Below are 23,057 nucleotides of genomic sequence, written 5' to 3' on the forward strand. Positions count from 1 at the left end.
GGAGCTCTTCGGATGTAAGGGGGGGCGGGAAGTTTGTACAGTTATAGGAAATGAAATTCAGTACCAAATTTTGCCCTGGCCGTTTGGGCTTGTTTTTATAGTTATCAACCTAATTCTTTTTGTAAGCGCTCTTATATGATTGGATCTAGCTGTAAAACTTTAAAAATTGAATTTTGGGACTTTCCCTTAAAGGGGCTAGTGGAGCAAAAGACCCCCAAACACTAAAATTTTAAGTTCTGACTCTATTTTCAGAGATATTGAGACGATTTTTTTAATGAAAACACTTTTTAACAAAACCTAACTAAGTAGCCAATACAAATTTCATTTTGGGACTTTCTTTCTAGGGGCTAGTGGAGCAAAAGGCCCCCTAAAGACTAAAATTTTAAGTTTTGAGCTTATTTTCAGAGATATTGAGATGATTTTTTTTATGAAAACTTTTTTCACAAAACCGAACTAAGTAGCCATTACAAATTTCATGTTGGGACTTTCCCTTAAAGGGGCTAGTGGAGCAAGAGACCTCCCAAACACTAAAATTTTAAATTCTGAGCCTATTTTCAGAGATATTAAGACGATTTTTTTAATGAAAACACTTTTTAACAAAACCGAACTAAGTACCTAGCCAATAAAAATTTCATTATTGGACTTTTCTTCTAGGGGCTAGTGGAGCAAAAGGCCCCCCAAACACTAAAATTTTAAGTTCTGAGCCTATTTTCAGAGATATTGAGACGATTTTTTTAATAAAAACACTTATCAACAAAACCGAACTAAGTAGCCAATACAAATTTCATTTCGGGACTTTCCTTCTATGGGCTAGTGGAGCAAAAGGCCCCCCAAACACTAAAATTTTAAGTTCTGAGCCTATTTTCAGAGATATTGAGATGATTTTTTTTTATGAAAACATTTTTCACAAAACCGAACTAAGTAGTCATTACAAATTTCATTTTGGGACTTTCCTTCCAGGGACTAGTGGAGCAAAAGACCCCCCAAACACTAAAATTTTAAGTTCTGAGTCTATTTTTGGAGATAGAGACGATTAAAAAAAAAAAAACACTTTAACAAAACCGAACTAAGTAGCCATTACAAATTTCATTTTGGGACTTTCCTTCTATGGGCTAGTGGAGCAAAAGACCCCCAAAACACTAAAATTTTATCTTCTGAGCCTATTTTTAGAGATATTGAGATGATTTTTTTATTGAAAACATATTTAACAAAACCGAACTAAGTAGCAATTTTAAATTTCATTTTGAGACTTTCCTTCTAGGGGCCAGTTGAGCAAAAGACCCCCCAAACACTAAAATTTAAGTTCTGAGCCTATTTTCAAAGACATTGAGTTGATTTTTTTTAATGAAAACATTTTAAACAAAACCGAACTAAGTAGCCAATACAAATTTCAGTTTGGGACTCTCCTTCTAGGGGCTAGTTGAGCAAAAGACCCCCCAAACACTTAAATTTTAAGTTCTGAGCCTATTTTCAGAGATATTGAGATGATTTCACATAAATGAACAAGGTACCTACAGATTTTGATTTGGCACTTTCCTTCTAGGGACAAATGAAAATGCGCTTGAATCAATTCACAGTCATAGTATCATTTTGAAATAATATGTAATACAGACTGGCCAGAGTGTACGTTTTGTACGTTTTGTACGTTACGCATCGAATCTGTGTACGTTCTGGACGTTATTTTGATATGTGTACGTAACGTATTTTAAAATTTGTATTTTTGTACGTTTTACGTTTTTTTTTAAATAATAAGAATCAAATATTAGCAGAAAAGTAATTTGTATGTTTTGTACGAAAATTTTAACAAAAACTATAGGTGTATTATATTAAATAAATTCAATATTATCTTAAATTTTCATAGAACAAAAATATGTAGGTAAATTATGCATATATGTTATTAAAACTTACAGTTTAAATTTATGGATTTGAATTATATGTCCTATAGATTTAGTTTAAACTATTGAACAGAAAGAGATATGCAGTTGACTAAATTCAAGTTTAAATGCATTTCATGCAACTACCCCTTTAATAGATTTTACGATAATTTTTTTTAAATTCTTTATATACTTGGGTAAATTTTCCGAGATATCATATGGTGCTCAGTTTAGGATTAAGAAGTCTTATTTTTTGGTATCTTCAGTTTTTAAAGAATAAGAATCAAATATAAGTATAAAAGTATTTGTATATAGTTATTTGTATTTGTACAAAAAGTATTACAAAAATAGTATATTATCTATAATACAAAGTAGAATGATGTCTGTCCGTCTGCTTGTCCGTCTGTATATCAGAAGCTTAATATCTCAGTAACCACTGAACCTATTGGGCTCTACTCTTCATGGAATATACCTAATAGTCCTGTGATGGTTTTTTGCTTTTTTTTCTTTGGGGGAGGGGACACTTAAAGCTTTTTACTTTCTACTAGGATTAGAGGCTTCGCCCCTAGCCTCTAGAGGCTTCGTCCCCTCTTATATAGAATCGTTTGTTGGAAATTTGTCCAAAAAAAATATAAAAAAAGATTGTGATTATTTTTTTCATTTAGGCTTCGCCCCTGGGTGCGGTGAGGGTTCCCCCACCCCGCTGATTTGCATTAGTTTATAAAAATAAATTGAGGGGTGGTTGATTTTTTTTGGAGGGTGGGTTTCCCACACTCTAAGAAAATAGCCTAAAACTACCACAGGACCAGTAGATATATTCCCTGATGATTAGAACCCAATCTGTTCAGTGGTTACCAAGATCTTAAGCTTTAGACAGACAGGCACTGATTTACTTTGTATCAAAGACTAGTATTTTCTGAGATCTTTAGCAATAGACAAAATAACCCTATATCCTATTATATATTTATCCTATAAATCCTTTTTTTCTGTAACGAAGAATCTCGCTAACTGCTGAACCGACATGATCATTGTGAGGTTGTAGGATATTTTCTCTGTCCTTCCATATCCCTTCAAGAACCTGTATTCAAAATGGTAGAAATATAGCCTAAAACCATCTCGGTAACTGTATGAAGTAGTTATGAAAATCTTAAGCATCAGACAAAAAACTTACTACTTTATTTAATAGAATATACTTAGTATTCCTAGATTTTCTTTTTTTCATGGTTTTCTCGACTTCTATTCAAGATAGACGGCTGAAATTTCCAGGAAATAAATAAATTCACATTCTACATATTTTCAAAAAGTTTCTAGTTTAAGGTTTGTCTATTTGTTGCAGTGCTAGATCGAATCCTAGATGTATAGGTTTTTGTGATTTTCTCTACTCATATTCCTGATAGACAGATGTAATTTTCAGGGATTGTATTAGTTTTCATTCTTGATACTTCCACTAAATTTCATTGAGATTTGCTTATTGGTTGAGGGGCTGAATTTATTTCTAGATATTTTTAAAAGGTTTTGTGATTTATTTAAATAAGTTAAATGCTTATTTTTTACGACACTACTCTATAAGTTTATATAGTTCCCAGATTTCCATTCATAACTTTTGAGCTTCGCTACTTAAGGATGTTGTCATCCTTGTTTTTTACTTTTTATTTTTAAATAAAAAAAATGGGTTTTTAATTCAACTCCCCCCCCCCCCTAATCAAGTTCCTCTAGAGGCCTCTAAGGGCGTAGTCGCTGGTCCTTATAATAGGATATACTTTGTACATAATAACAGGATGTCAGTTTGTTTGTACATAAGAATCTCGCTAACCACGGAACCGATATGGTTCTCCTTAACAGGATAGCTTCTCATAGGTTTTTGGAAGTTTTATAACTATTTTGGGGAAGAGTGTCACCATCCACCCTCCCAAGAGAAATTGACTTTAGAAAAAAAACTATCTCCTCCCCCCAAAAATGAATTTTAATTGCTCATTGATTTTAAGTTAATTTTTTTCCAGATGTCTATAAATAACTTTTGAGCTTCGCTACTTATGTATGTTGTCATCCATGTTTTTTTATTGAATTCAACTCTCCCCTCCTCAAGTGCCCCTAGAGGCCTTTAGTAGCGTAGACGCTAGTTCTTTTAAATAGAGTAAGAGGATATCTTGTGTCTGTCAGTTCGCTATGGTTCTCCTTTACAGGTAGCTGCTAGTAGACTTAAATGTATTGATAATAGGTAACTAGGAAATTATTTAACTTATTTTTATTAGGAATGTACGTTTTTTGTACGTTTTTTTACTTTTTTTATGTACGTAACGTATTTTTTTTGTGTACGTTATGTACGTTTTTTATTTTCAAAATTGGCTGGCCAGTCTGGTAATATTCTGAAGAAAAAAAATACATTAAGAGGACTAGATAAAGGTTTCATAATACTAGGTATAGAAATACTGCACAAAGACTAAAAATGATGATGTATCCTAACAAATTTTTTTAAAAGTCAAAAACTATCTACATAATAGAAAACATTTAAGTTTTCAGTGTAAAAAAAAGAAAAATATCAGTTCTCAATTGGTGTTTCAATTGCAATGAAGACATGATTTTCTTCAACAAAAAACTTTTCAACTTCGTACAATTCATGATTATCATCATTGCAAATGTATTTATCATCAAATTTATTTACACATACATTATGACCAACATTTTGAAGGCCATGAATGCTTGAGAAAATATCATTTACTACTTACCTAATCATTAGGTCTATAAAATAAATTGTAATAGTGGCCATCCATCTTATACCAACAACAAAATTAATTCCAAAACAAATGATGAAACAGCAATGTCTTAAATGTTAGCAAATAATATTTCCTCAAGTTTGATATGTGTAAAATAAAAGCTAAAGGATTACATTTAGAAAAATCAATAGAAACCTTTGACTTGACACTAGAAGGAAAGTCCCAAAATGAAATTTGTAATGGCTACTTAGTTCAGTTTTGTTAAAAATGTTTTCATTAAAAAAAATCTCCACTTTTGCTCCACTAGTCCCTAGAAGGAAAGTCCCAAAATAAAATCTGTAATGGTTCCTTAATTCGGTTTTGTTAAAAATGTTTTCATTAAAAAAAATCATCTCATATCTTAAAAAATAGGCTCAGAACTTAAAATTTCAGTGTTTGGGGGGTCTTTTGCTCAACTAGCCCCTTTAAGGGAAAGTCCCAAAATGAAATTTTTAATGGCTACTTAGTTCGGTTTTGTTAAAAATATTTTCATTTTAAAAAATCATCTCAATATCTCTAAAAATAGGGTCAGAACTTAAAATTTTAGTGTTTGGGGGGCCTTTTGCTCCACTAGCCCCTAGAAGGAAAGTCCCAAAATGAAATTTGTATTGGCTACTTAGTTCGGTTTTGTTGATAAGTGTGTTTATTAAAAAAATCGTCTCAATATCTCTGAAAATAGGCTCAGAATTTAAAATTTTAGTGTTTGGGGGGTCTTTTGCTCCACTAGCCCCTTTAAGGGAAAGTCCCAAAATGAAATTTGTAATGACTACTTAGTTCGGTTTTGTGAAAAAAGTTTTCATAAAAAAATCATCTCAATAGTTTGACCGGCGAGCAGTGAACTTCCGGTGTAAAGGTTAAACTACCACATATGTGTTAAAGGTTAGACTCAGATACAGCGAATTTTTTTCAAGTGACAGCCAAAATGCCAGCTTCAAAAGTAACTATTAGTGAAGATCAATTAACTAGACTGTCAAATATCCTTCTAAAATTTGGTCTGAAAAAAGATATAAGTAATGGCAACCAAGCTTTTGAAGGAATCATTTGTGCCCTTGAAACCATCTTTGAGCAGCGTGAGAAGGACTTTCACCCAGACGAACAAGAAGACACAAAGCAACAAATAAGAGGCCTGAAAGATGATAATGATAATCTCTGGCAAAGAAACCTTAAAAGTAATGTCATCCTGCACAGTCCAGACATCCCAACTAAAAATCTACAGACAATTATCAAATCGGACGAGACTCTGAAAAAAGAAAATAAAACCATCCAAGAGCATTCCAAGGAACTTATCCTAGAGCATTATGGCATCGAAATTCCAGACAGCGACTTGGCTGCCTGCCACAGACTGAAAGGGCCGGGTTCTATTCTGGTTAAATTCAACAACCGCTGCAATGATAGTGCCTATAGCAGTCTGGTCAAGGCCATAAAACGAGGTGGGCTAAAAGGAGAAGAAAGGAGAAAAGCTAAACCCAAAGAAGAAAAGGCACACATCAAACTCCCCAACTTCTTTATCTGTTTCCATCTGACAAAGCGTAGGGGCATGCTGGTTCAACACCTGAAGAAGCTCAAGAGAAATGGAGATATCAACAACTTCAGTTCAGACCAGAACGGGACCATCTACATGCAGGTGAAGCGGGACGTTGCCTGGGAACCCATCACAAAGCAGTTTGGAGACGATGAAAGCAAATGCACCCTAACTGAAATAGAGGTAGATCAATTAGTAAAAAAAGTTAAAAAGGAAGAAATCAAAAACTAATAAGTTAGTTGCACTTTCAAAGAAAATATTTTTTTAATCCCATTCAAATCTTATCAACACTGCTTCATATGTATAGCTTTAAATCAAATTTTTTTTTTTAAGGTTCATTTCATTTACTTTCTATTTCTATCAATATGGTTAAAATTATCTTTACTTTTAAAAGTATTATATATCTGTCAACTGAAATAATTCGCCTGTATATATAACTTTACACATTAATCAGGACTATGATTCTCATATTTTCTTTAATTCTCGTAGCATTAAACTTAGCTTATTGGTCTCATATTGAAAATGATTGATAATTTTGTAGATGAAAATCTTTTTAAATGTTCTTACTTCAGCTTGGAAGAATTTAATGATCTGTATAGGAAAAGACAGAAATTTGCTCCTTATTATCATATAATATAAGAAGTCTTACAAAAAATTGTAAAAGCCTAGAAAGTCTTTTAAAAAATTTAGCAAATGAAAAATTTAGTTTCTCTGTTATTTCACTTCAAGAATTGTGGGCCATAAAAAATAGTCAGGATGTTAATATTCACAAATATCAAACTATAGTATACAAAGGGAGGGAGGGGAAAAAAGGGGGCGGTGTCGGATTCTTAATAAGGGAGGGACTAAACTTTCAGGAGTTAAGGGATTTAAATGTCTTTAAAGAGGGGTTTCTTGAGAGCATGTTTATTAAAGTATTTACACAAAACGGCAGATATAAGATAATAGGAAACATTTATCGCCCACCAAATAGTAACATTGATATCTTTCTACAAGACTTAGAACTTATTCTCAAAAAGCTTGACTGTAAGGAATTTAAAAATGCAGAGGAAATTTTAATTTCTGGAGATTTCAACATTAATGTTTTATCACATCTAAATCATGCCCCTACAAATAGATTTTTATCATTGATGCTTAGCCATTCCTTTATGCCTACTATAACTTTACCATCTAGAATAAGTGAAAACACAGCCACTTGTATCGACAATATATTTTCTAACAAACAAAATTTAAATTTTCAAAGTGGGTTAATACTAGAACATATTACAGACCATTTACCTGTCTTTTTAGCACATACATGTGAGGGGAAGGAGGAAAGGGATAGTATAAGTGAAGATAAAGTCAGAAGTATGTCTAAGAAAAATATTAATATTTTTAAAGAAAAATTAGCAAAATCAAATTGGGACAGTGTTATGAATGAAATTAGGCCGGAAGTAGCTTTTGAGTCATTCCAGAATAAAATAGAAAAGGAATTTAATGAAAGTTTTCCCTTCTCAAACAGAAGAAAAAATCGAAAAAAACACCCCCAAAATCCATGGATGACACAAGAACTACTTTCTATCAGAAGACAAAAAGATAAGTTATTTAAAAAACGCATAAAATGCCCTAATGAAACTAATTTTAACGATTGGAGGGACTTAAATCGGCTTTACCAAAATAAATTAAGGAAGGCAAAAAAAGATTATTATCACAATAAATTTCTAGAATTATCAAATGATATTAAGAAAACTTGGACTCTTATAAACTCAGTTATAAATGGAAGAAAGCATAAGGAAAGTCTACCTAACATCTTTTATGATGACATAAAATCATATTCAGGGGCAAAGTCAATAGCTGATGGTTTCAACGACTTTTTTTCAAGTATTGGGTCTAAAATTGCAGAAAATATACCAAATTCTGAATCCAATTTTCATAGCTTTCTTGGGGAGAAAAATAATACTAATTTCAATTTTGGTATTGTAACTAAAAAGAACTTGTTGTATGCTCTAAATAAACTTAAAAGCAAAAAGAGTTGTGGGGAGGATAACATCTCAATCTTTCTTATCAAAGAAGTTATAAATGAAATTATTGATCCGTTAGTATACCTATTTAATTTATCCAGTGGCGTGCGAAGCACTTTGTCTAGGGGGGGGCATTTTGAAGATTTTGTAAAATTTTGCCCCCCCCTAAATCAAAGTGCCCCGGGGGGGCACTTTGCTTTAGGGGGGGGCATTTTGATTATATATACTAATTTTAAATAAGGGCGTTTTTAGGGGTGGGATTATTTGATTATGGGCCTTCTAGTCCTTATCCCTTCTTCCCCATCCCTATTTCCTATTTATATCCCCCATCTCTTCCCCCCCCCCCATCTCTTCTCCCCCATCCCTTCTCCCCACCCTGCAATGACCGAAGGGAAGGGAGCTAGAAAGCATCTTCGAAAAAAAAGTACAGAAGATAATTTAACCTCCCCCCCCCCCCACTCATAAAAACACTCATTTTGGAAATAATTTACCAAAAATTAACCTAATATGTAAAACTGATTTTAAATATTTCTTTATTGTATGACAACAAGGATGACAACATCTTTAAGTAGCAAAGCACAAAAAATCATTAATAAAAATACAGACAAGTAGATTTAAAGAGCATCTGTTGAAATAAATACATATTTTAGGTAGAAAAAGTCACATATCCTTTTTCCTGTATGTTGTGGGATGACAGTCAAAGTAAATTACATACTAGATGCTCTAAACAGCGAGAAATTTTTTTTTAATATTATAATCCACAAAAAAATATATCTTACCATAAAAACCAAAGATATAAAGAACTATGTAAAAAAAAAAATTACTTGTCCTTTCATCTACAGATATAAAAATCTCTTAGAAATATGGAAAACTTTGGGGTATAGTCTCTTTTGTGGCAACGCCTCTTAAGGGGCATTTCGTCGTATTTTAATAGTAGCTTTTAATAGGTTATTCTAGGTTAAGTTAGGTCAGGGGATTTCCCCGCAGGGTTATGCAATTGGCCCCGCAGGAGCTTTAAATAGGTGAAAAGCTACTGTGAAAATACGACAAAATGCACCTTAAGAGGCAATGTCACAAAAGGGACTATACCTGAAATTTAAAAGATACAAAAATAGCCAAAAACGTCCTGAAAAGCATTCCGACCTCCATGAATTTTTAATAGTTAATTAGCCATCTATCTTTCATTGCAGTTGAAAAATCACATTTCCCCCTTAGCATTACGTACTGACAGCCATAGTGAATTATAAAGAAGCTATAAAGTTATATCAACATATCCTACCCTCTTTAAATGGCACTTTAAAACTCTGTTAATTTTTTATTAAGTGGTGTTTCCAAGGATTTATAAGGGCGGTGCGTGAAGCGCACCTAAAAATATTTACTCCCCTTTGAACTAAAATCAATTAAAGAAAACAAGAGTTGAGTATTTTATCAAGTTAGGAATATAGAGTGTAGTTAGTTTTAAGGGTTTTTAATGAAAATTGCCATAAAAAAAACATGTCTTTTTGTAAGGGTATGTACACAAAAAAAATGATAAACTTATCCTGAAAATAATATGACATCATATATAGTTTTTCATTTAGACAGACATACAGTGTTGAGAAAAAAGCTTAGATAAATATCAACGCTGTTTCTTTTTTTATATAAAATAACTTTTTGATTAAATATTTGTTGTTTACACATTTTTTTATAGAAATAAAAACAAAATAAAAAGCAGAAACCATTTGGAAGGGCGCGAAGCGCAAATTTTTTTCTTCAAATGTGCAGGGAGGGAGGGGTTTTTGGGCTTCTATTACACTAGTCCCCAATATTTCATATAAAATTTTCTTATTTGTTGGCTCAACAACTTTGGGGACTTTAATGGAATTTTGATTTATTGGTTAATAAAGTCGAGTTTCCATACATTTCATCCACTAATTGTAATCTATATAAGGGGTAATTTTGTGTATCATCATTGGGGATGTACAAAATTTCTTTGGTAAAAAGTTTATATTATACAAAATAAAATACTTCCTATTACCTGGTTTGTTATGTTCAGTGAAAAAGATTATAACCTAATTTCTACACTAATTAAAAAATTTGGTAAGGTTAAATGAATAGTAGCTTTCTGATTGGCGCGAAGCGCCAAAAATTTTTTTTTGAGTATTTCTTGATCTTTTTTTTGGAAACTGGGATAGTTTTGCTTTTTGTAGGATAGGGGGCAAAAAGGGGCATTTTTGTTGACCAGGGGGGGGGCAAAATGGGGCATTTTTCAACATTTAGGGGGGGCAGGGGGGGCGGTGGCTAGGGGGGGGCAGGGGGGGGCGTTTTGGTCGCTAGGGGGGGGCGATTGCCCCAAATGCCCCCTTCGGTTCGCACGCCACTGAATTTATCATTAAAAACAGGATTCATACCACAAAATTACAAAATTGCTCGTGTAGTACCTATTTTTAAAGCAGGAGAAAGAAATAAGTTTACTAATTATCGTCCAATTTCTATTCTTTCAGCATTTAGCAAAATTTTAGAAAAAGTTGTTGCATTACAAATGATCAAATTTTTATCAGATTGTAATATCCTATATAAATATCAATATGGGTTTCGTCCTAATCATAACACAACACAGCCTTTATTAAATTTACTTAAGCATATCTATGAAAATCTAAATAAAAAGAACCCTGAATATACAATAAACATCTTCTTAGATCTTTCAAAAGCCTTTGATGTCCTAAATATAAAAATTCTTTTAAACAAACTTGAACACTATGGTTTTAAAAATACATTGAAATGGTTTGAAAACTATTTAATAGGACGGCAACAGTTTGTTACAATCGATGGTGTAAATTCAGCTAAAAAAATCATTCAAACAGGGGTTCCACAGGGAAGTATTTTAGGCCCACTCTTATTCATTCTATACATAAATGATTTACCAAATGCAACATCCTTTTTAACAAATTTATTTGCTGATGATACTACTTTTAGCAAATCAAACAACAACTTAAATGACTTAATTGGAGATTCTAATTTAGAACTTGATAAAGCAAAAAATTGGTTTAGAGCAAATAAACTAGCCTTAAATGTATCAAAAACTAAATATATGATTTTTCGCCCACATAAAAAGCCATTTGATCCAGAGTTATGCACATTAAAAATAGGAGGGGAAAAAATTGAAAGAATTGGCAGAGATTGTAATACTAAATTTTTCAAGTTTGTTGGTGTTCTTATAGATGATGAACTTAAGTGGGACAAACATATAAACTATGTAGAAAATAAAATAGCAAGCTCAGTCTATGCCCTATCCCAAACAAAAAAGCTCTTTCCAACCACTACTTTAAAAACAATTTACAACAGCCTCGCTAAGCCCCACATAGAGTATGGCTTAATTGTTTGGGGGGCGGCAAAGGATGAGCATATCACAAAAATTCATAACCTACAGAAGAAAGCTGTAAGAAATGTTTTAAATGCTAAGTACAATGTGCATGCCGAGCCCCTGATGGGAAAACTAGATATTCTTAACATTTTTGACCTAAGGGATGCAAATGTAGTTGAATTTGTCTCTAAATATTTAGAAAACAAACTTCCCAAATGTATGCTTAATTTTCTAACACCATTGCAAAATACTAGATCAAAATGTCTTAGAGTAGAGAAGCCAAATTATAAAATCTATGAAACTTTCCCTTCAGTAAAAATCCCGAAAATTTGGAATAGTTGGGCAGGTGAGCTAAGATCATTAAATTCATCCAAAGCTGTTAAAAAATATGTAAAAAATAAGTGTATATCAAAGTACAAAACATTTCAATGCAGGGAGAGAAAGTGTTATCCCTGTGGAAAAATATAAATATAATTTGAATATCGCAACCAGTAAGCTACTTTAATGCCATACCCTGTAAATAGCTAATATTATTTTATATTATTTGTGAAACTTGTAAATATTTTTTAAAAAAAATTAAATGAAAATTGGGCCTAAGGACAGTCAAGATTGACTTTAAAGGCCCTGTGGTACAGTTACCCTAATTATGCCAATATAAATAAATATATCTATAAAAATGATGTAATTTAAAATGTATTAAATTATTTGTAAAATTAATCTGTAATTTACTGCTAATAAATCATATCATATCATATCATATCTCTGAAAATAGGCTCAGAACTTAAAATTTTAGTGTTTGGGGGCCTTTTGCTCCACTAGCCCCTAGAAGGAAAGTCCCAAAATGAAATTTGTATTAGCTTCTTAGTTCGGTTTTGTGAAAAAAGTTTTCATAAAAAAATCATCTCAATATCTCTGAAAATAGGCTCAGAACTTAAAATTTTAGTGTTTGGGGGCCTTTTGCTCCACTAGCCCCTAGAAGGAAAGTCCCAAAATGAAATTTGTATTAGCTTCTTAGTTCGGTTTTGTTAAAAAGTGTTTTCATAAAAAAAAATCGTCTCAATATCTCTGAAAATAGGCTCAGAACTGAAAATTTTAGTGTTTGGGGGTCTTTTGGGTAACTAGCCCCTTTAACCCTTTCAGATAGGGCCCCAATTCCCACCTTAATAGATCGGGGGGGGGGGGGGGGGCTCCAAGAGATCCCCCCTCTATCTCGGCTCCTGGTACAGATAAAGACGTAAATTTTTTTTCTGGTGGTTCATGTGAATTTTAAGAGAAAATTACTTTTTTCTAATTTTTTTTGCTACCCAACCGACTTTGACCGGACACCACGACCGACACAGACCAGATATCCTAATAAAATCAACTCTTGCCGACGTATAATTACTAAACTTAAAAAGTCATGAAGTTACAGCTCTCCATCTTACCTACAAAAAAAAATGAGATTGAAAAAACTAGAGGGGGGGGGGGGCTCTTGGAGCCCCCCCCCCCCCGATCTGTAAGGGTTAATTAGTTCGGTTTTGTAAAAAAAAATTTGCATTAAAAAAATCGTCTCAAAATCTCTGAAAATAGGCTCAGAACTTAAAATTTTAGTGTTTGGGGGGCCTTTTGCTCCACTAGCCCCTAGAAGGAAAGTCCCAAAATGAAATTTGTATTGGCTACTTAGTTCGGTTTTGTTAAAAAGTGTTTTCATTAAAAAAATCGTCTCAATATCTCAGAAAATAGACTCAGAACTTAAAATTTTAGTGTTTGGGGGTCTTTTGCTCCACTAGCCCCTTTAAGGGAAAGTCCCAAAATTCAATTTTTAAGTTTTACAGGTAGATCCAATCATATAAGAGCGCTTACAAAAAGAATTAGGTTGATAACTATAAAAACAAGCCCAAACGGCCAGGGCAAAATTTGGTACTGAATTTCATTTCCTATAACTGTACAAACTCCCCCCCCCCCCCTTGATCATAGACTTTAGATTTAATGTAAACATAAGCTTCTAGGAGGGGGTGAGTAAACACTGAACACCCCCATTGAAGTTTAGAAGCTAGACCCCTACCTCCCCCCCCCCCCCTGGCAAAAATCAAGTGCACTCGAGTGATAGCAAATATCTATCGGGCACAAATAGTTATATGCTAGACCTCACCTTGTATTCCAGCACAGAGTGCATTCGGACCAAGCTAGGTAAGCTAGAATCCTGTGGTCGCCAGGTTGTTTTTAATACATATATTTATTTTACCGATTTTTTCTATTTTGAGACGTGTCATACCCTTCCATCCACAAACGAACATCTTTTAGGGTTAATAAACCTATAGAAATTATCCTTCTCAACCTAAATAATACAAATTATTAAAGAATGTTGGAAATGTGGAATGATACGTGTTTCACGGCAATATTGCTGGAGAACGTACATAAAATGGGAAAAGAATTTTCGTGGATATTGTGACGGGGAAAATTTGTGTTGAGTTAAGTTGCTGTTACCCCTGTTATTCATTGTCAGTTTCTCCATGTAGTAGGAGGGGATTGGTTTGAGGGAGATAATTGTAATTTTAGCCAGCTACAAGTTTCATTTGAGTAAATTATAATCTGGTATAAGATTCAAGTATAATATACCCGTTGCTAAAATATTGATGGACTTATAAAATAGTGACATTTGTGATAATTTGATAATTTTGACAATACTTATGGTCAAATTAAATTAAATGTATGTATATAAACTAAAAATATTTCTACAAATTCATAATTGATAATCATTTCTCCTTGTCAATCATAACGTCTAATATAATTTTAAAATTATGTTATTGATTGATTGGTTCAACATCGGTCACGGCATTATTCCTTACCCTTCCCTTTTCAATATTATTTATTTGCATCCCCTTACCGGTGTGTCCTAGTTATCCCTCTCCCTTTCATTGGGAAAGTAAAGTGGATATATTTTTACTTGGATGTTACACCAAATTTTTATGTTCTGTATCAAAGTAAAACTCGCAGCGGGCTAAAATAACGACGGTACCCCCTTCCCCTACTACTTGATAAACGAACTTACCAATTAATGAGTTCTATGTTAGCAACATAAATTGACAACAATTTTCGGCCCTGTCATAATATCCACGTATATTCTATATCCAATGAAAGTAATCTTTTAAATGAAACTTTAAAAACAGAAACGCAGGATTGTTATGTTATTATGTATAATATGTGGCTAGACCATGACAAGCAAAAATAAATATCCTTATTCTACGTATTATAAATACGACATATATTGTCAATCATTTCAGAAATATTAGAAAATGTAGGTATTTTGAAAATAATTATTTATTGAAGTTACAATATTGAAAAAAAACTTAACTAAGGAATGAAATGTGATTTATTTGTAAAAAAAACTAAAAAATGAGTAAAGGAAATACAGGAAATCATGATAAACTACGAGGTTTGTTAGTTAAAATAGGAAAAGATTCAAACTCACAGTCAGTGCCCAACAAAGCAAAGTTTGACGAGAATGAGTTTGTTGAAAGCTGTTTAAACTTTCCGGCCTCACCCCATGCACAGTTCTTTATGTTCAGCCGAGCTGACCAGCTGCTGAATGAGGGGAAATATAAAGAAGCTGCTCAATATTATTGTAAATATCAGGTATTTAATTAGTTAAAATTTTCATATGGACTGCAATGCTTATATTAAAAGATGGAGTTACTTTTTCACATAGAGAGCCTGTTTAGGACTTATACATACCCACTCTCCACGCCATATTTTTGAAATAGATTGAAAATGAGGGTAGGGGTGGTCTTTTTTACTATGCTAACCCCTGCGGAAGAGCCATAAGCCGCAGGTTAAGGCCCCGCAGCGTTAACAATGGTTTCCACCTAAAAAAAACTATTGAAATTGAACTATCACCTTCTACCCCCTCTTCAATTTATTTTACTTCATAAATTAGAGGGGGGGGGGGGAATCAGTGCTCAACACCGTTGAAACTTGAACTACGTATATTTGAAATCAAACTTTTAGATGTAACCCTAGCTGGGAGAATCTCCTTAATATGAATTTCTTGTTAATTTTCTTTAGAATTTAATTAACCTTCGTTCAGTGGTTTATACTCTCTGCAATTGCATGGGATCCCCGGTTAAAGAGGGTGGGGATAAAAATATGTGAAAGGGAGAAAATGCAAAAATGAGGAGTAATTAAAACATGAACGTTTTCCCCTTATTGGTTGGAAAAATAGGGGGGGGGGGGGGGGAATGAAATTTTTTTGCTACTGTGGGAAAAAAAATAAATCTTGTGCAGAATAGGTATACATTCTGCCTTATTATAATATAATTTTATTTATATAGGCCCTTACTTTCAAGCAGCAGTTCTTACAACAACTTAACAAGAAGAAGTTAAGAACATGTTTGGATGTACAGAAAGGAAAAGTCAGCCTGGATTCCACAGTTCAGGATGGACTCAAAGAAACAGAAAATCAGATTCTTGGCATGCTGGATCATCATCAGGAATAATTCATAAACTTGTTTGGATTCTTTTTTATCAGGGAGGAAGGGGACATTGGACTAGTCTCCAAAGGTTTAGAACATTTTCTTATTTAAACTTAGGGGACTTTGAATTGAATTTTGCTTGGTTGGCTCATTAAGTTGAGTGTCCAAACGTTTCACCCACTAATTGTTATTGTTAATTTCATGATTGGGGATTTACATCTGTTTATCGGCCATTGTCTTATCCCTTAAGATCCCTGCTTTTTTAAAACAATAATCATTCCATGAAAGATATCTGACGTGGTTAGATTTTTGCTAGTTATGGAATTTTCTTTTTTTGTTCACCAAAAGTGATTAGTCACCTGAATTATAAGTTTCACAAGTTTTATGATTAAAATGATAGGAATCTAGTGTTGAAAATATGTTAAAAGATCTTCCTAATGGTTGGACAGTTTTACAAGTTAGTTGTTACAACAGTCTAAAACACACAAGGTATAATTTGAAAAGCGAACGTATAAGTGTCCGTCTAATAATCCTATTAGAATTTTTCTGTCAATTTTAAACTTTGATTGGGGATTCCTGGTACAAAAAGGTTTAATTGAAAGGAAATGATATTGTACCTAGACATTTCAGGAAAAAAGGGCAATTTAAATACAGATTTAAAATAAACTTTGATCAACTAAACGTCTTTTAAAAGATGTTAAATTGGTTTAATTTGCTGGTGTGTAGAGCATTTGGTAATGCATTGGCCCATTAACATACAATCATTTACAAGTAGGATTCGCAGAATATTTTAATAACAGTTTTGAACTGGGTTTACGAAACCTCTCAAAGTCCCTCCTCTCCTTTTCGTTATATGTAATGAATCTTGCATTGTTGATGGTATATCTGTTTAGGTTTAAATCCACGAAGAAAGACAGTGCAATGCAGGATGGCAATCCAAATCTTGTTTTTGTCCGTCTTACAGCTGGATCTGACAATAATGTTGTGGTCAGTAGAGTTCTTTCACCAGAGGATACAGGTGCCACACCCTACTTAATGGAGCTACAAAATATTCTGGAAGAGATGGTGCTACTTCTAACCGAAGCAACAGATGATAGGAATAAATATTGGAATATGAGGCAAAGACTGAATGATAGAATGCAATCACTATGTAAGTATTTAGTATCTATTTTAATATATAGGAATATTCACATTTTAAATCCCCTTATATAAAGTAGTAAGGTTTTATTGTCTGAAGCTTAAGACTTTAATAACGCCTGAAATGATTGAGTTCTTCTTTTTAGGGAAGCTTTACCTGGGATCGAGATTGTTTTAGTCTATTTTTATTTTTTATGCCCCTTTCTTGCTCTCTTTTCAGATAGAGATCCCATAGATGCTAGGGGCGCTTTAACTAGTACCTATAAACAGAAGTTTTAATAAGGTCTTTTTCGAGAAACTATTCAAAATCTTTTATCATAGTATCCATATTAAAGTAATATTTTTTTTGTAGTAAAATCCGTAGAAGACAAATGGCTGGGTCCCGTCAAAACTTCACTTCTTGGTAATTTACCCAGTAAAGAAGAAGAGAAAGTAAGCCAAGTCTATGAAGAAATAACCCAACTTTTAGAGTCCTCAACACAAAGTGAAACTGTTGAAAATAGAACTAAGCTTTTATTATCTGGTGCTAAATATTTAAGCCAAGAACAAATTTTAAGTGAACTATTGTCTCTATTTTATAATTGTGACCAGGATCTAGTTATTTCAGCCAGTAATCTTATAAGCAAATATTCTAAAACGCTTCTTGATTTTGAGTTTGTTTCTCGAGAACCTGTAATTCTTCTTCTGGATCCGGAATTATTAGGATTCCCATGGGAGAGCTTGCCTTGTGTAGCCGCAAACAAGCAGGCCATGTCCAGACTTCCATCTCTGCAATACCTGGCAACAATGTGGAGGTTCCACGCAAAAGACTCGACCAGTACCGTCAACGAGGGAATAGCAAATGATTCAATCTTCTATATTCTAAATCCAGATAAATCTCTACCTAAAACTCAGGAACGTTTGGAGGGCGTTTTGAAAGGATTTAAAGAGTGGGAAGGCTTAACAGGTGAAAAGCCTAAACCTGGACAACAAGCACAAGTTCTCAGCAAGAAGGACGCGTATATATACGCAGGTCACGGGGGTGGAACATTCATATCAAGCGAGGAAATCAAAAAGCTTAGAATTCGTTCTGTGCCAATTCTGCTTGGTTGTAGATCAGTAGAACTCGTGCGCTTGGGTCGCAATCTTGATCCCCTTGGGGTAGTTCACTCATACCTTGTTGGTTCCAGCCCAGCTATTGCTGGTTTTCTGTGGCCGGTCAGCGATGCGGATCTGGACCAGTGGACAATAGAATTCTTGAAGTATTGGGTGAGTGGACAAGAGAAGAATTTGTTGCAGGCTGTAGCGGATCAAAGATCTAAATTCACACACTTAGTTAATTCTGCTGGTTTAGTTGTATATGGCTTTCCTATTTCTATGAAATCTAAGTAGTACCTACCCTAATATATATTTATAGTAAGTAGAATAATATTCTTATTTACAGTTGGTATGTAATCTATAACGACCGTGTCTCGCATTTACCCATAATTTAAGGGACATTTATGAAATCTTTGTACCTGATAATAGCCAACATTGTGATATTTTCAGAAACTTGGATAAAATGTCGGACAATAAATATTCTGTTTTGTTACCCACGTACAACGAGAGGGAGAACCTGCCCATTATCGTGTGGCTGCTGGTCAAGTACTTCACCGAGTCAGATATCAACTATGAGATAATTGTTATCGATGACGGCTCACCGGACGGAACGCTGGAGGTTGCCAAACAGTTGGAAAGTATTTACGGTTCTGATAGGATTGTTCTCAGGCCAAGAGCGAAGAAGCTAGGCTTAGGTAAGAATTTTCTTAAGTTCTAGGAAAGTAAAGTTGAGAATTTATATAAGTAGAGGGGGGGGGGGGGGGGGATTCTTAGAGTACCAACAATTTCATTATCGAGTGCTTCTTCTTTTGGTTGAAGATAATTCTTTTGATTAGTACCTAATTGGAGTATTTTCTGTCTGTCAGTTAAGATCTTATAATCGATCGAGTTCAATATTTCAAAAAAGCTTCATGATGCCAGGTTTTTAGTTTTTTAACCCACAAAGAAAAACTAGGAATAACTGTTTTTTTTTATGCTTTTTTGCAACAAAAAAAGTTCACTCTTTTTTTATTTAGGAACGGCGTATATTCATGGAATCAAGCACGCTACTGGAAACTATATCATTATTATGGACGCAGATTTGTCCCACCATCCTAAATTTATCCCGGAATTTATCAAGAAACAGAAAGAAGGAAATTTTGATCTTGGTAAGTTTCATTTTCGTTAGGTGTGGCCTTTAGAAACAAATAAAAGAGAATTAAGTCTTTACTTTAATTAAGTAAATCATAAGATTTAAAAATTGTGTACACACTTCATTATTCAATTGTTTAATACCAAGACTTGTTTGTGAATATATTTAATATTTATACTCATTGCGGGAAGGTGGAAGGTTCGAATCTCGGCCCAACTCCGTGTCATAATCAAAGACGTTAAAAGTGGCTCCTACTGCTGCGACATATATAGTTAGAATAGGGGGAATGCCCTGGCCAAAAACAGTCGCAACTCTTCCATGCACAGTTAGGACTTCCCGACTAAAGTCATGCCATCAAAGGGTTGTTTGTCTAAAGGGCGCGTGGTCATATACATCATGCATGAACAGTTATTACGCAACATTTGGTTCAGAGAAGCACCAAAACAAGATCATGTGGTGTTCCTCATAGGCTAACTTTTATGATTACTTACCTTACTTTTGTTGTAGTATCTGGAACAAGGTATGCCGGAGACGGAGGAGTTAATGGCTGGGATCTGAAAAGGAAGATAATATCCAGAGGAGCCAACTATGTGACCCAGATTCTACTCAGGCCAGGAGCTTCAGATCTTACTGGATCTTTCAGGTAAATCAGGTTTCTTTGAATCGATATATTATTACTTGGATGTTGCACCATATTTCATGTACTCAAAAAAGGAATACTTCCAGCTGGTTAAAAAACAATTCCACCTTCCCTCTTACTGGAGGAACGAACTGACCAATGATTGAGGTTCATATTAGCAACCCACCTAAATTATCGACAAATTTCCTCTTGTCAATATTAATATTTTAGTTATCTTCGCCGAAATGCTATATTTTTAACGCTTCATGAAAAACGTTTGAAAATATTTCATCGATTTCAAGTCGAAAAAACGTAATTGTCGCATCGGATTTTTGTGTGCTTATTTGCGCAATTCATTAAACAAGTTTGAATTACTTTTTATATCTGCGGCCATAAACTGGTTTTAAATAAGATTATCTCTATTTGGCAAATAGGCCAGTAGAATCTGTTAAAAATATTCTTCATAATAAATCTTAATGAATGAAGAACATAAATTTTTTTTTTCGGTTTCAGAATAAATTTAACTTGGCTTCAAATTTTTTAGGTTGTACAAGAAGGATGTCTTAGAGAAGCTAGTATCGTCATGTGTATCAAAAGGATATGTGTTCCAGATGGAAATGGTGGTACGTGCCCGCCGGCTGGGATATACCATAGGAGAGGTACCTATATCATTCGTGGACAGAGTGTACGGAGAAAGCAAGCTAGGAGGCAACGAAATATTCCAGTTTGTCAAGGGATTGTTGTATTTGTTTGCAACAACATAATTTGTTATATCATAATCTAGGATAATTGTTAAATCTCATGAAATGAATTTTATCACAAATAACCCTTTTTCAAATTACTGTAACTTTATTCTTTTGTAGCTAAAAACCTGTCCACTGTTATTTCTTTTCTCAGCACTTCTTTAATTGTAATTTTATTTGAAAAGGGGGGGGGGAAAATGTGGTGACTCGTCACACGACATACCAGCAATTTTATTTTGGATGCTACTCCCTTAGTTTTAGAGATAATTGGATGAAATCTTTTGGGCTGGGTCACTAATTACCCCAACTAGTGGTATCTTTAAAAAAAAACGGCGGCGGGACCGCCGCTCCCGCCGTCCGCCGCCGTTTTCCGCCGCCACCAAAAAAAATTTTTTTATTGCATTTCTCGCCGAATTAGGCAATTTGGAATCATTTGAGACCATGTTATTTTTTTCAAAAATTTTTCCCCTTACAATCAACCCTGCGGGGGGACTTAGTCATTTTTTTTTAAATTCTCGTTTATCAAGGTATATCTTAAATACAGTAATTCTCCTGTGATTTTGAAGATATTGAAACAAAATCTTTTTAGGTTGGTAAGTTTAAAATATTTGAATTAAGAAAACGGCGGCGGGACCGCCGCTCCCGCCGTCCGCCGCCGTTTTCCGCCGCCACCAAAAAAAATTTTTTTATTGCATTTCTTGCCGAATTAGGCAATTTGGAATCATTTGAGACCATGTTATTTTTTTCAAAAATTTTTCCCCTTACAAGCAACCCTGCGGGGGGACTTAGTCATTTTTTTTTAAATTCTCGTTTATCAAGGTATATCTTAAATTCAGTGCTACTCCTGTGCTTTTAAAGATATTGAAACAAAATCTTTTTAGGTAGGTCAGTAAAAAAATATTTGAAAATATTTGAATAAAAAATGGCGGCAGGACCGCCGCTCCCGCCGTCCGCCGCCGTTTTCCGCCGCCACAAAAAAAAATTTTATTTCATTTCTCGCCGAATTAGGCAATTTGGAATAATATGAGACCAAGTTATTTTTTTTCAAAAATTTCCCCTTACAAGCAACCTTGCTCCCGCCATCCGCCGCCGCCGTTTTCCGCCATCGCCCCCAAAAAATTTGAAAAAATAACATGGTCTCATATGATTCAAAATTGCCTAATTCGGCGAGAAATGCAATAAAAAAAATTTTTTCGTGGCGGCGGAAAACGGCGGCGGACGGCGGGAGCGGCGGTGCTGCTGCCGTTTTTTTTTAAAGATACCAAAACTTGGGGTAATTAGTGACACAATCAAAAAGATTTCATCCAATTATCTCTAAAACTAAAGGAATAGCATACTGTATTTAAGATATACCTTCATAAACGAGAATTTGAAAAAAATGACTAAGTCCCCCCGCAGGGTTGCTTGTAAGGGGAAAAATTTTTGAAAAAAATAACATGGTCTCAAATGATTCCAAATTGCCTAATTCGGCGAGAAATGCAATAAAAAAATTTTTATGGTGGCGGCGGAAAACGGCGGCGGCCGGCGGGAGCGGCGGTCCCGCCGCGGTTTTTTTTTGAAAGATACCAAAACTTGGGGTAATTAGTGACACAAACAAAAAGATTTCATCCAATTATCTCTAAAACTAAGGGAGTAGCATACTGTATTTAAGATATACCTTCATAAACGAGAATTTGAAAAAAATGACTAAGTCCCCCCGCAGGGTTGCTTGTAAGGGGAAAAATTTTTGAAAAAAATAACATGGTCTCAAATGATTCCAAATTGCCTAATTCGGCGAGAAATGCAATAAAAAAATTTTTTTTGGTGGCGGCGGAAAACGGCGGCGGACGGCGGGAGCGGCGGTCCCGCCGCCGTTTTTTTTTAAAGATACCACTAGTTGGGGTAATTAGTGACCCAGCCCAAAAGATTTCATCCAATTATCTCTAAAACTAAGGGAGAAGCATCCAAAATAAAATTGCTGGTATGTCGTGTGACGAGTCACCACATTTTCCCCCCCCCCTTTAGCAAGTTGAAAAAACTCAGGTTTTTTACAGGGGTGGGGGGGGGCGGGGGGGGGGGGGTTGTGCCACTTAAAAACACTAAATGATTCCTTCACATTTTAAATACCCTAATCTTATATTATTCCTTCTCCCCCCCCCCCCACACTTATCTAAACTCTGTGTACGCGCCTAATCCCCTCTATGCTCAGGGAAATGAAGAGGGGGGGGGGAGGGGATTTCTGAAACTTTTGCTTAAACATGGAGCATAGGCTTTGTCTTAAGAGTGAGAGGATAGGTTAGTGTCAGAACTCCCCCCCCCCCCATTAATTCGTATTTTTGACATGATCCACAAATTGTTATGTTTTACAATTTTATTGCATTTATTTGTTAACCTATCATATACATTTCGTAGGTATATTTCAACGAA

At 34.4% G+C, this 23,057-nt stretch overlaps 2 protein-coding genes across 2 annotated transcripts; both read left to right on the top strand.

The window, feature by feature from the left end:
- Nucleotides 1-14,733: 14,733 nt before the first annotated feature.
- Nucleotides 14,734-18,610, top strand: Sse (extra spindle pole bodies like 1, separase). Its single transcript, XM_080159261.1, has 5 exons — nt 14,734-15,107; nt 15,803-15,959; nt 16,342-16,432; nt 16,837-17,093; nt 17,433-18,610. The coding sequence occupies exons 1-5, from the start codon at nt 14,868-14,870 to the stop codon at nt 18,449-18,451; spliced, it is 1,764 nt and encodes a 587-aa protein (XP_080015387.1). The 5' UTR covers nt 14,734-14,867; the 3' UTR covers nt 18,452-18,610.
- Dpm1 (Dolichyl-phosphate mannosyltransferase subunit 1) lies at nt 18,577-20,835 on the top strand. Its single transcript, XM_080159262.1, has 4 exons — nt 18,577-18,852; nt 19,174-19,305; nt 19,797-19,932; nt 20,453-20,835. Exons 1-4 carry the CDS (start codon nt 18,621-18,623, stop codon nt 20,670-20,672), a joined length of 720 nt encoding a protein of 239 aa, XP_080015388.1. The 5' UTR covers nt 18,577-18,620; the 3' UTR covers nt 20,673-20,835.
- The last annotated feature ends 2,222 nt before the right edge of the window (nt 20,836-23,057 follow it).

Source organism: Acartia tonsa, chromosome 4, assembly GCF_053477335.1.
Source record: "Acartia tonsa isolate MP-2025a chromosome 4, ASM5347733v1, whole genome shotgun sequence".
In the NCBI taxonomy this organism is placed as follows: Eukaryota; Metazoa; Arthropoda; class Copepoda; order Calanoida; family Acartiidae; genus Acartia; species Acartia tonsa.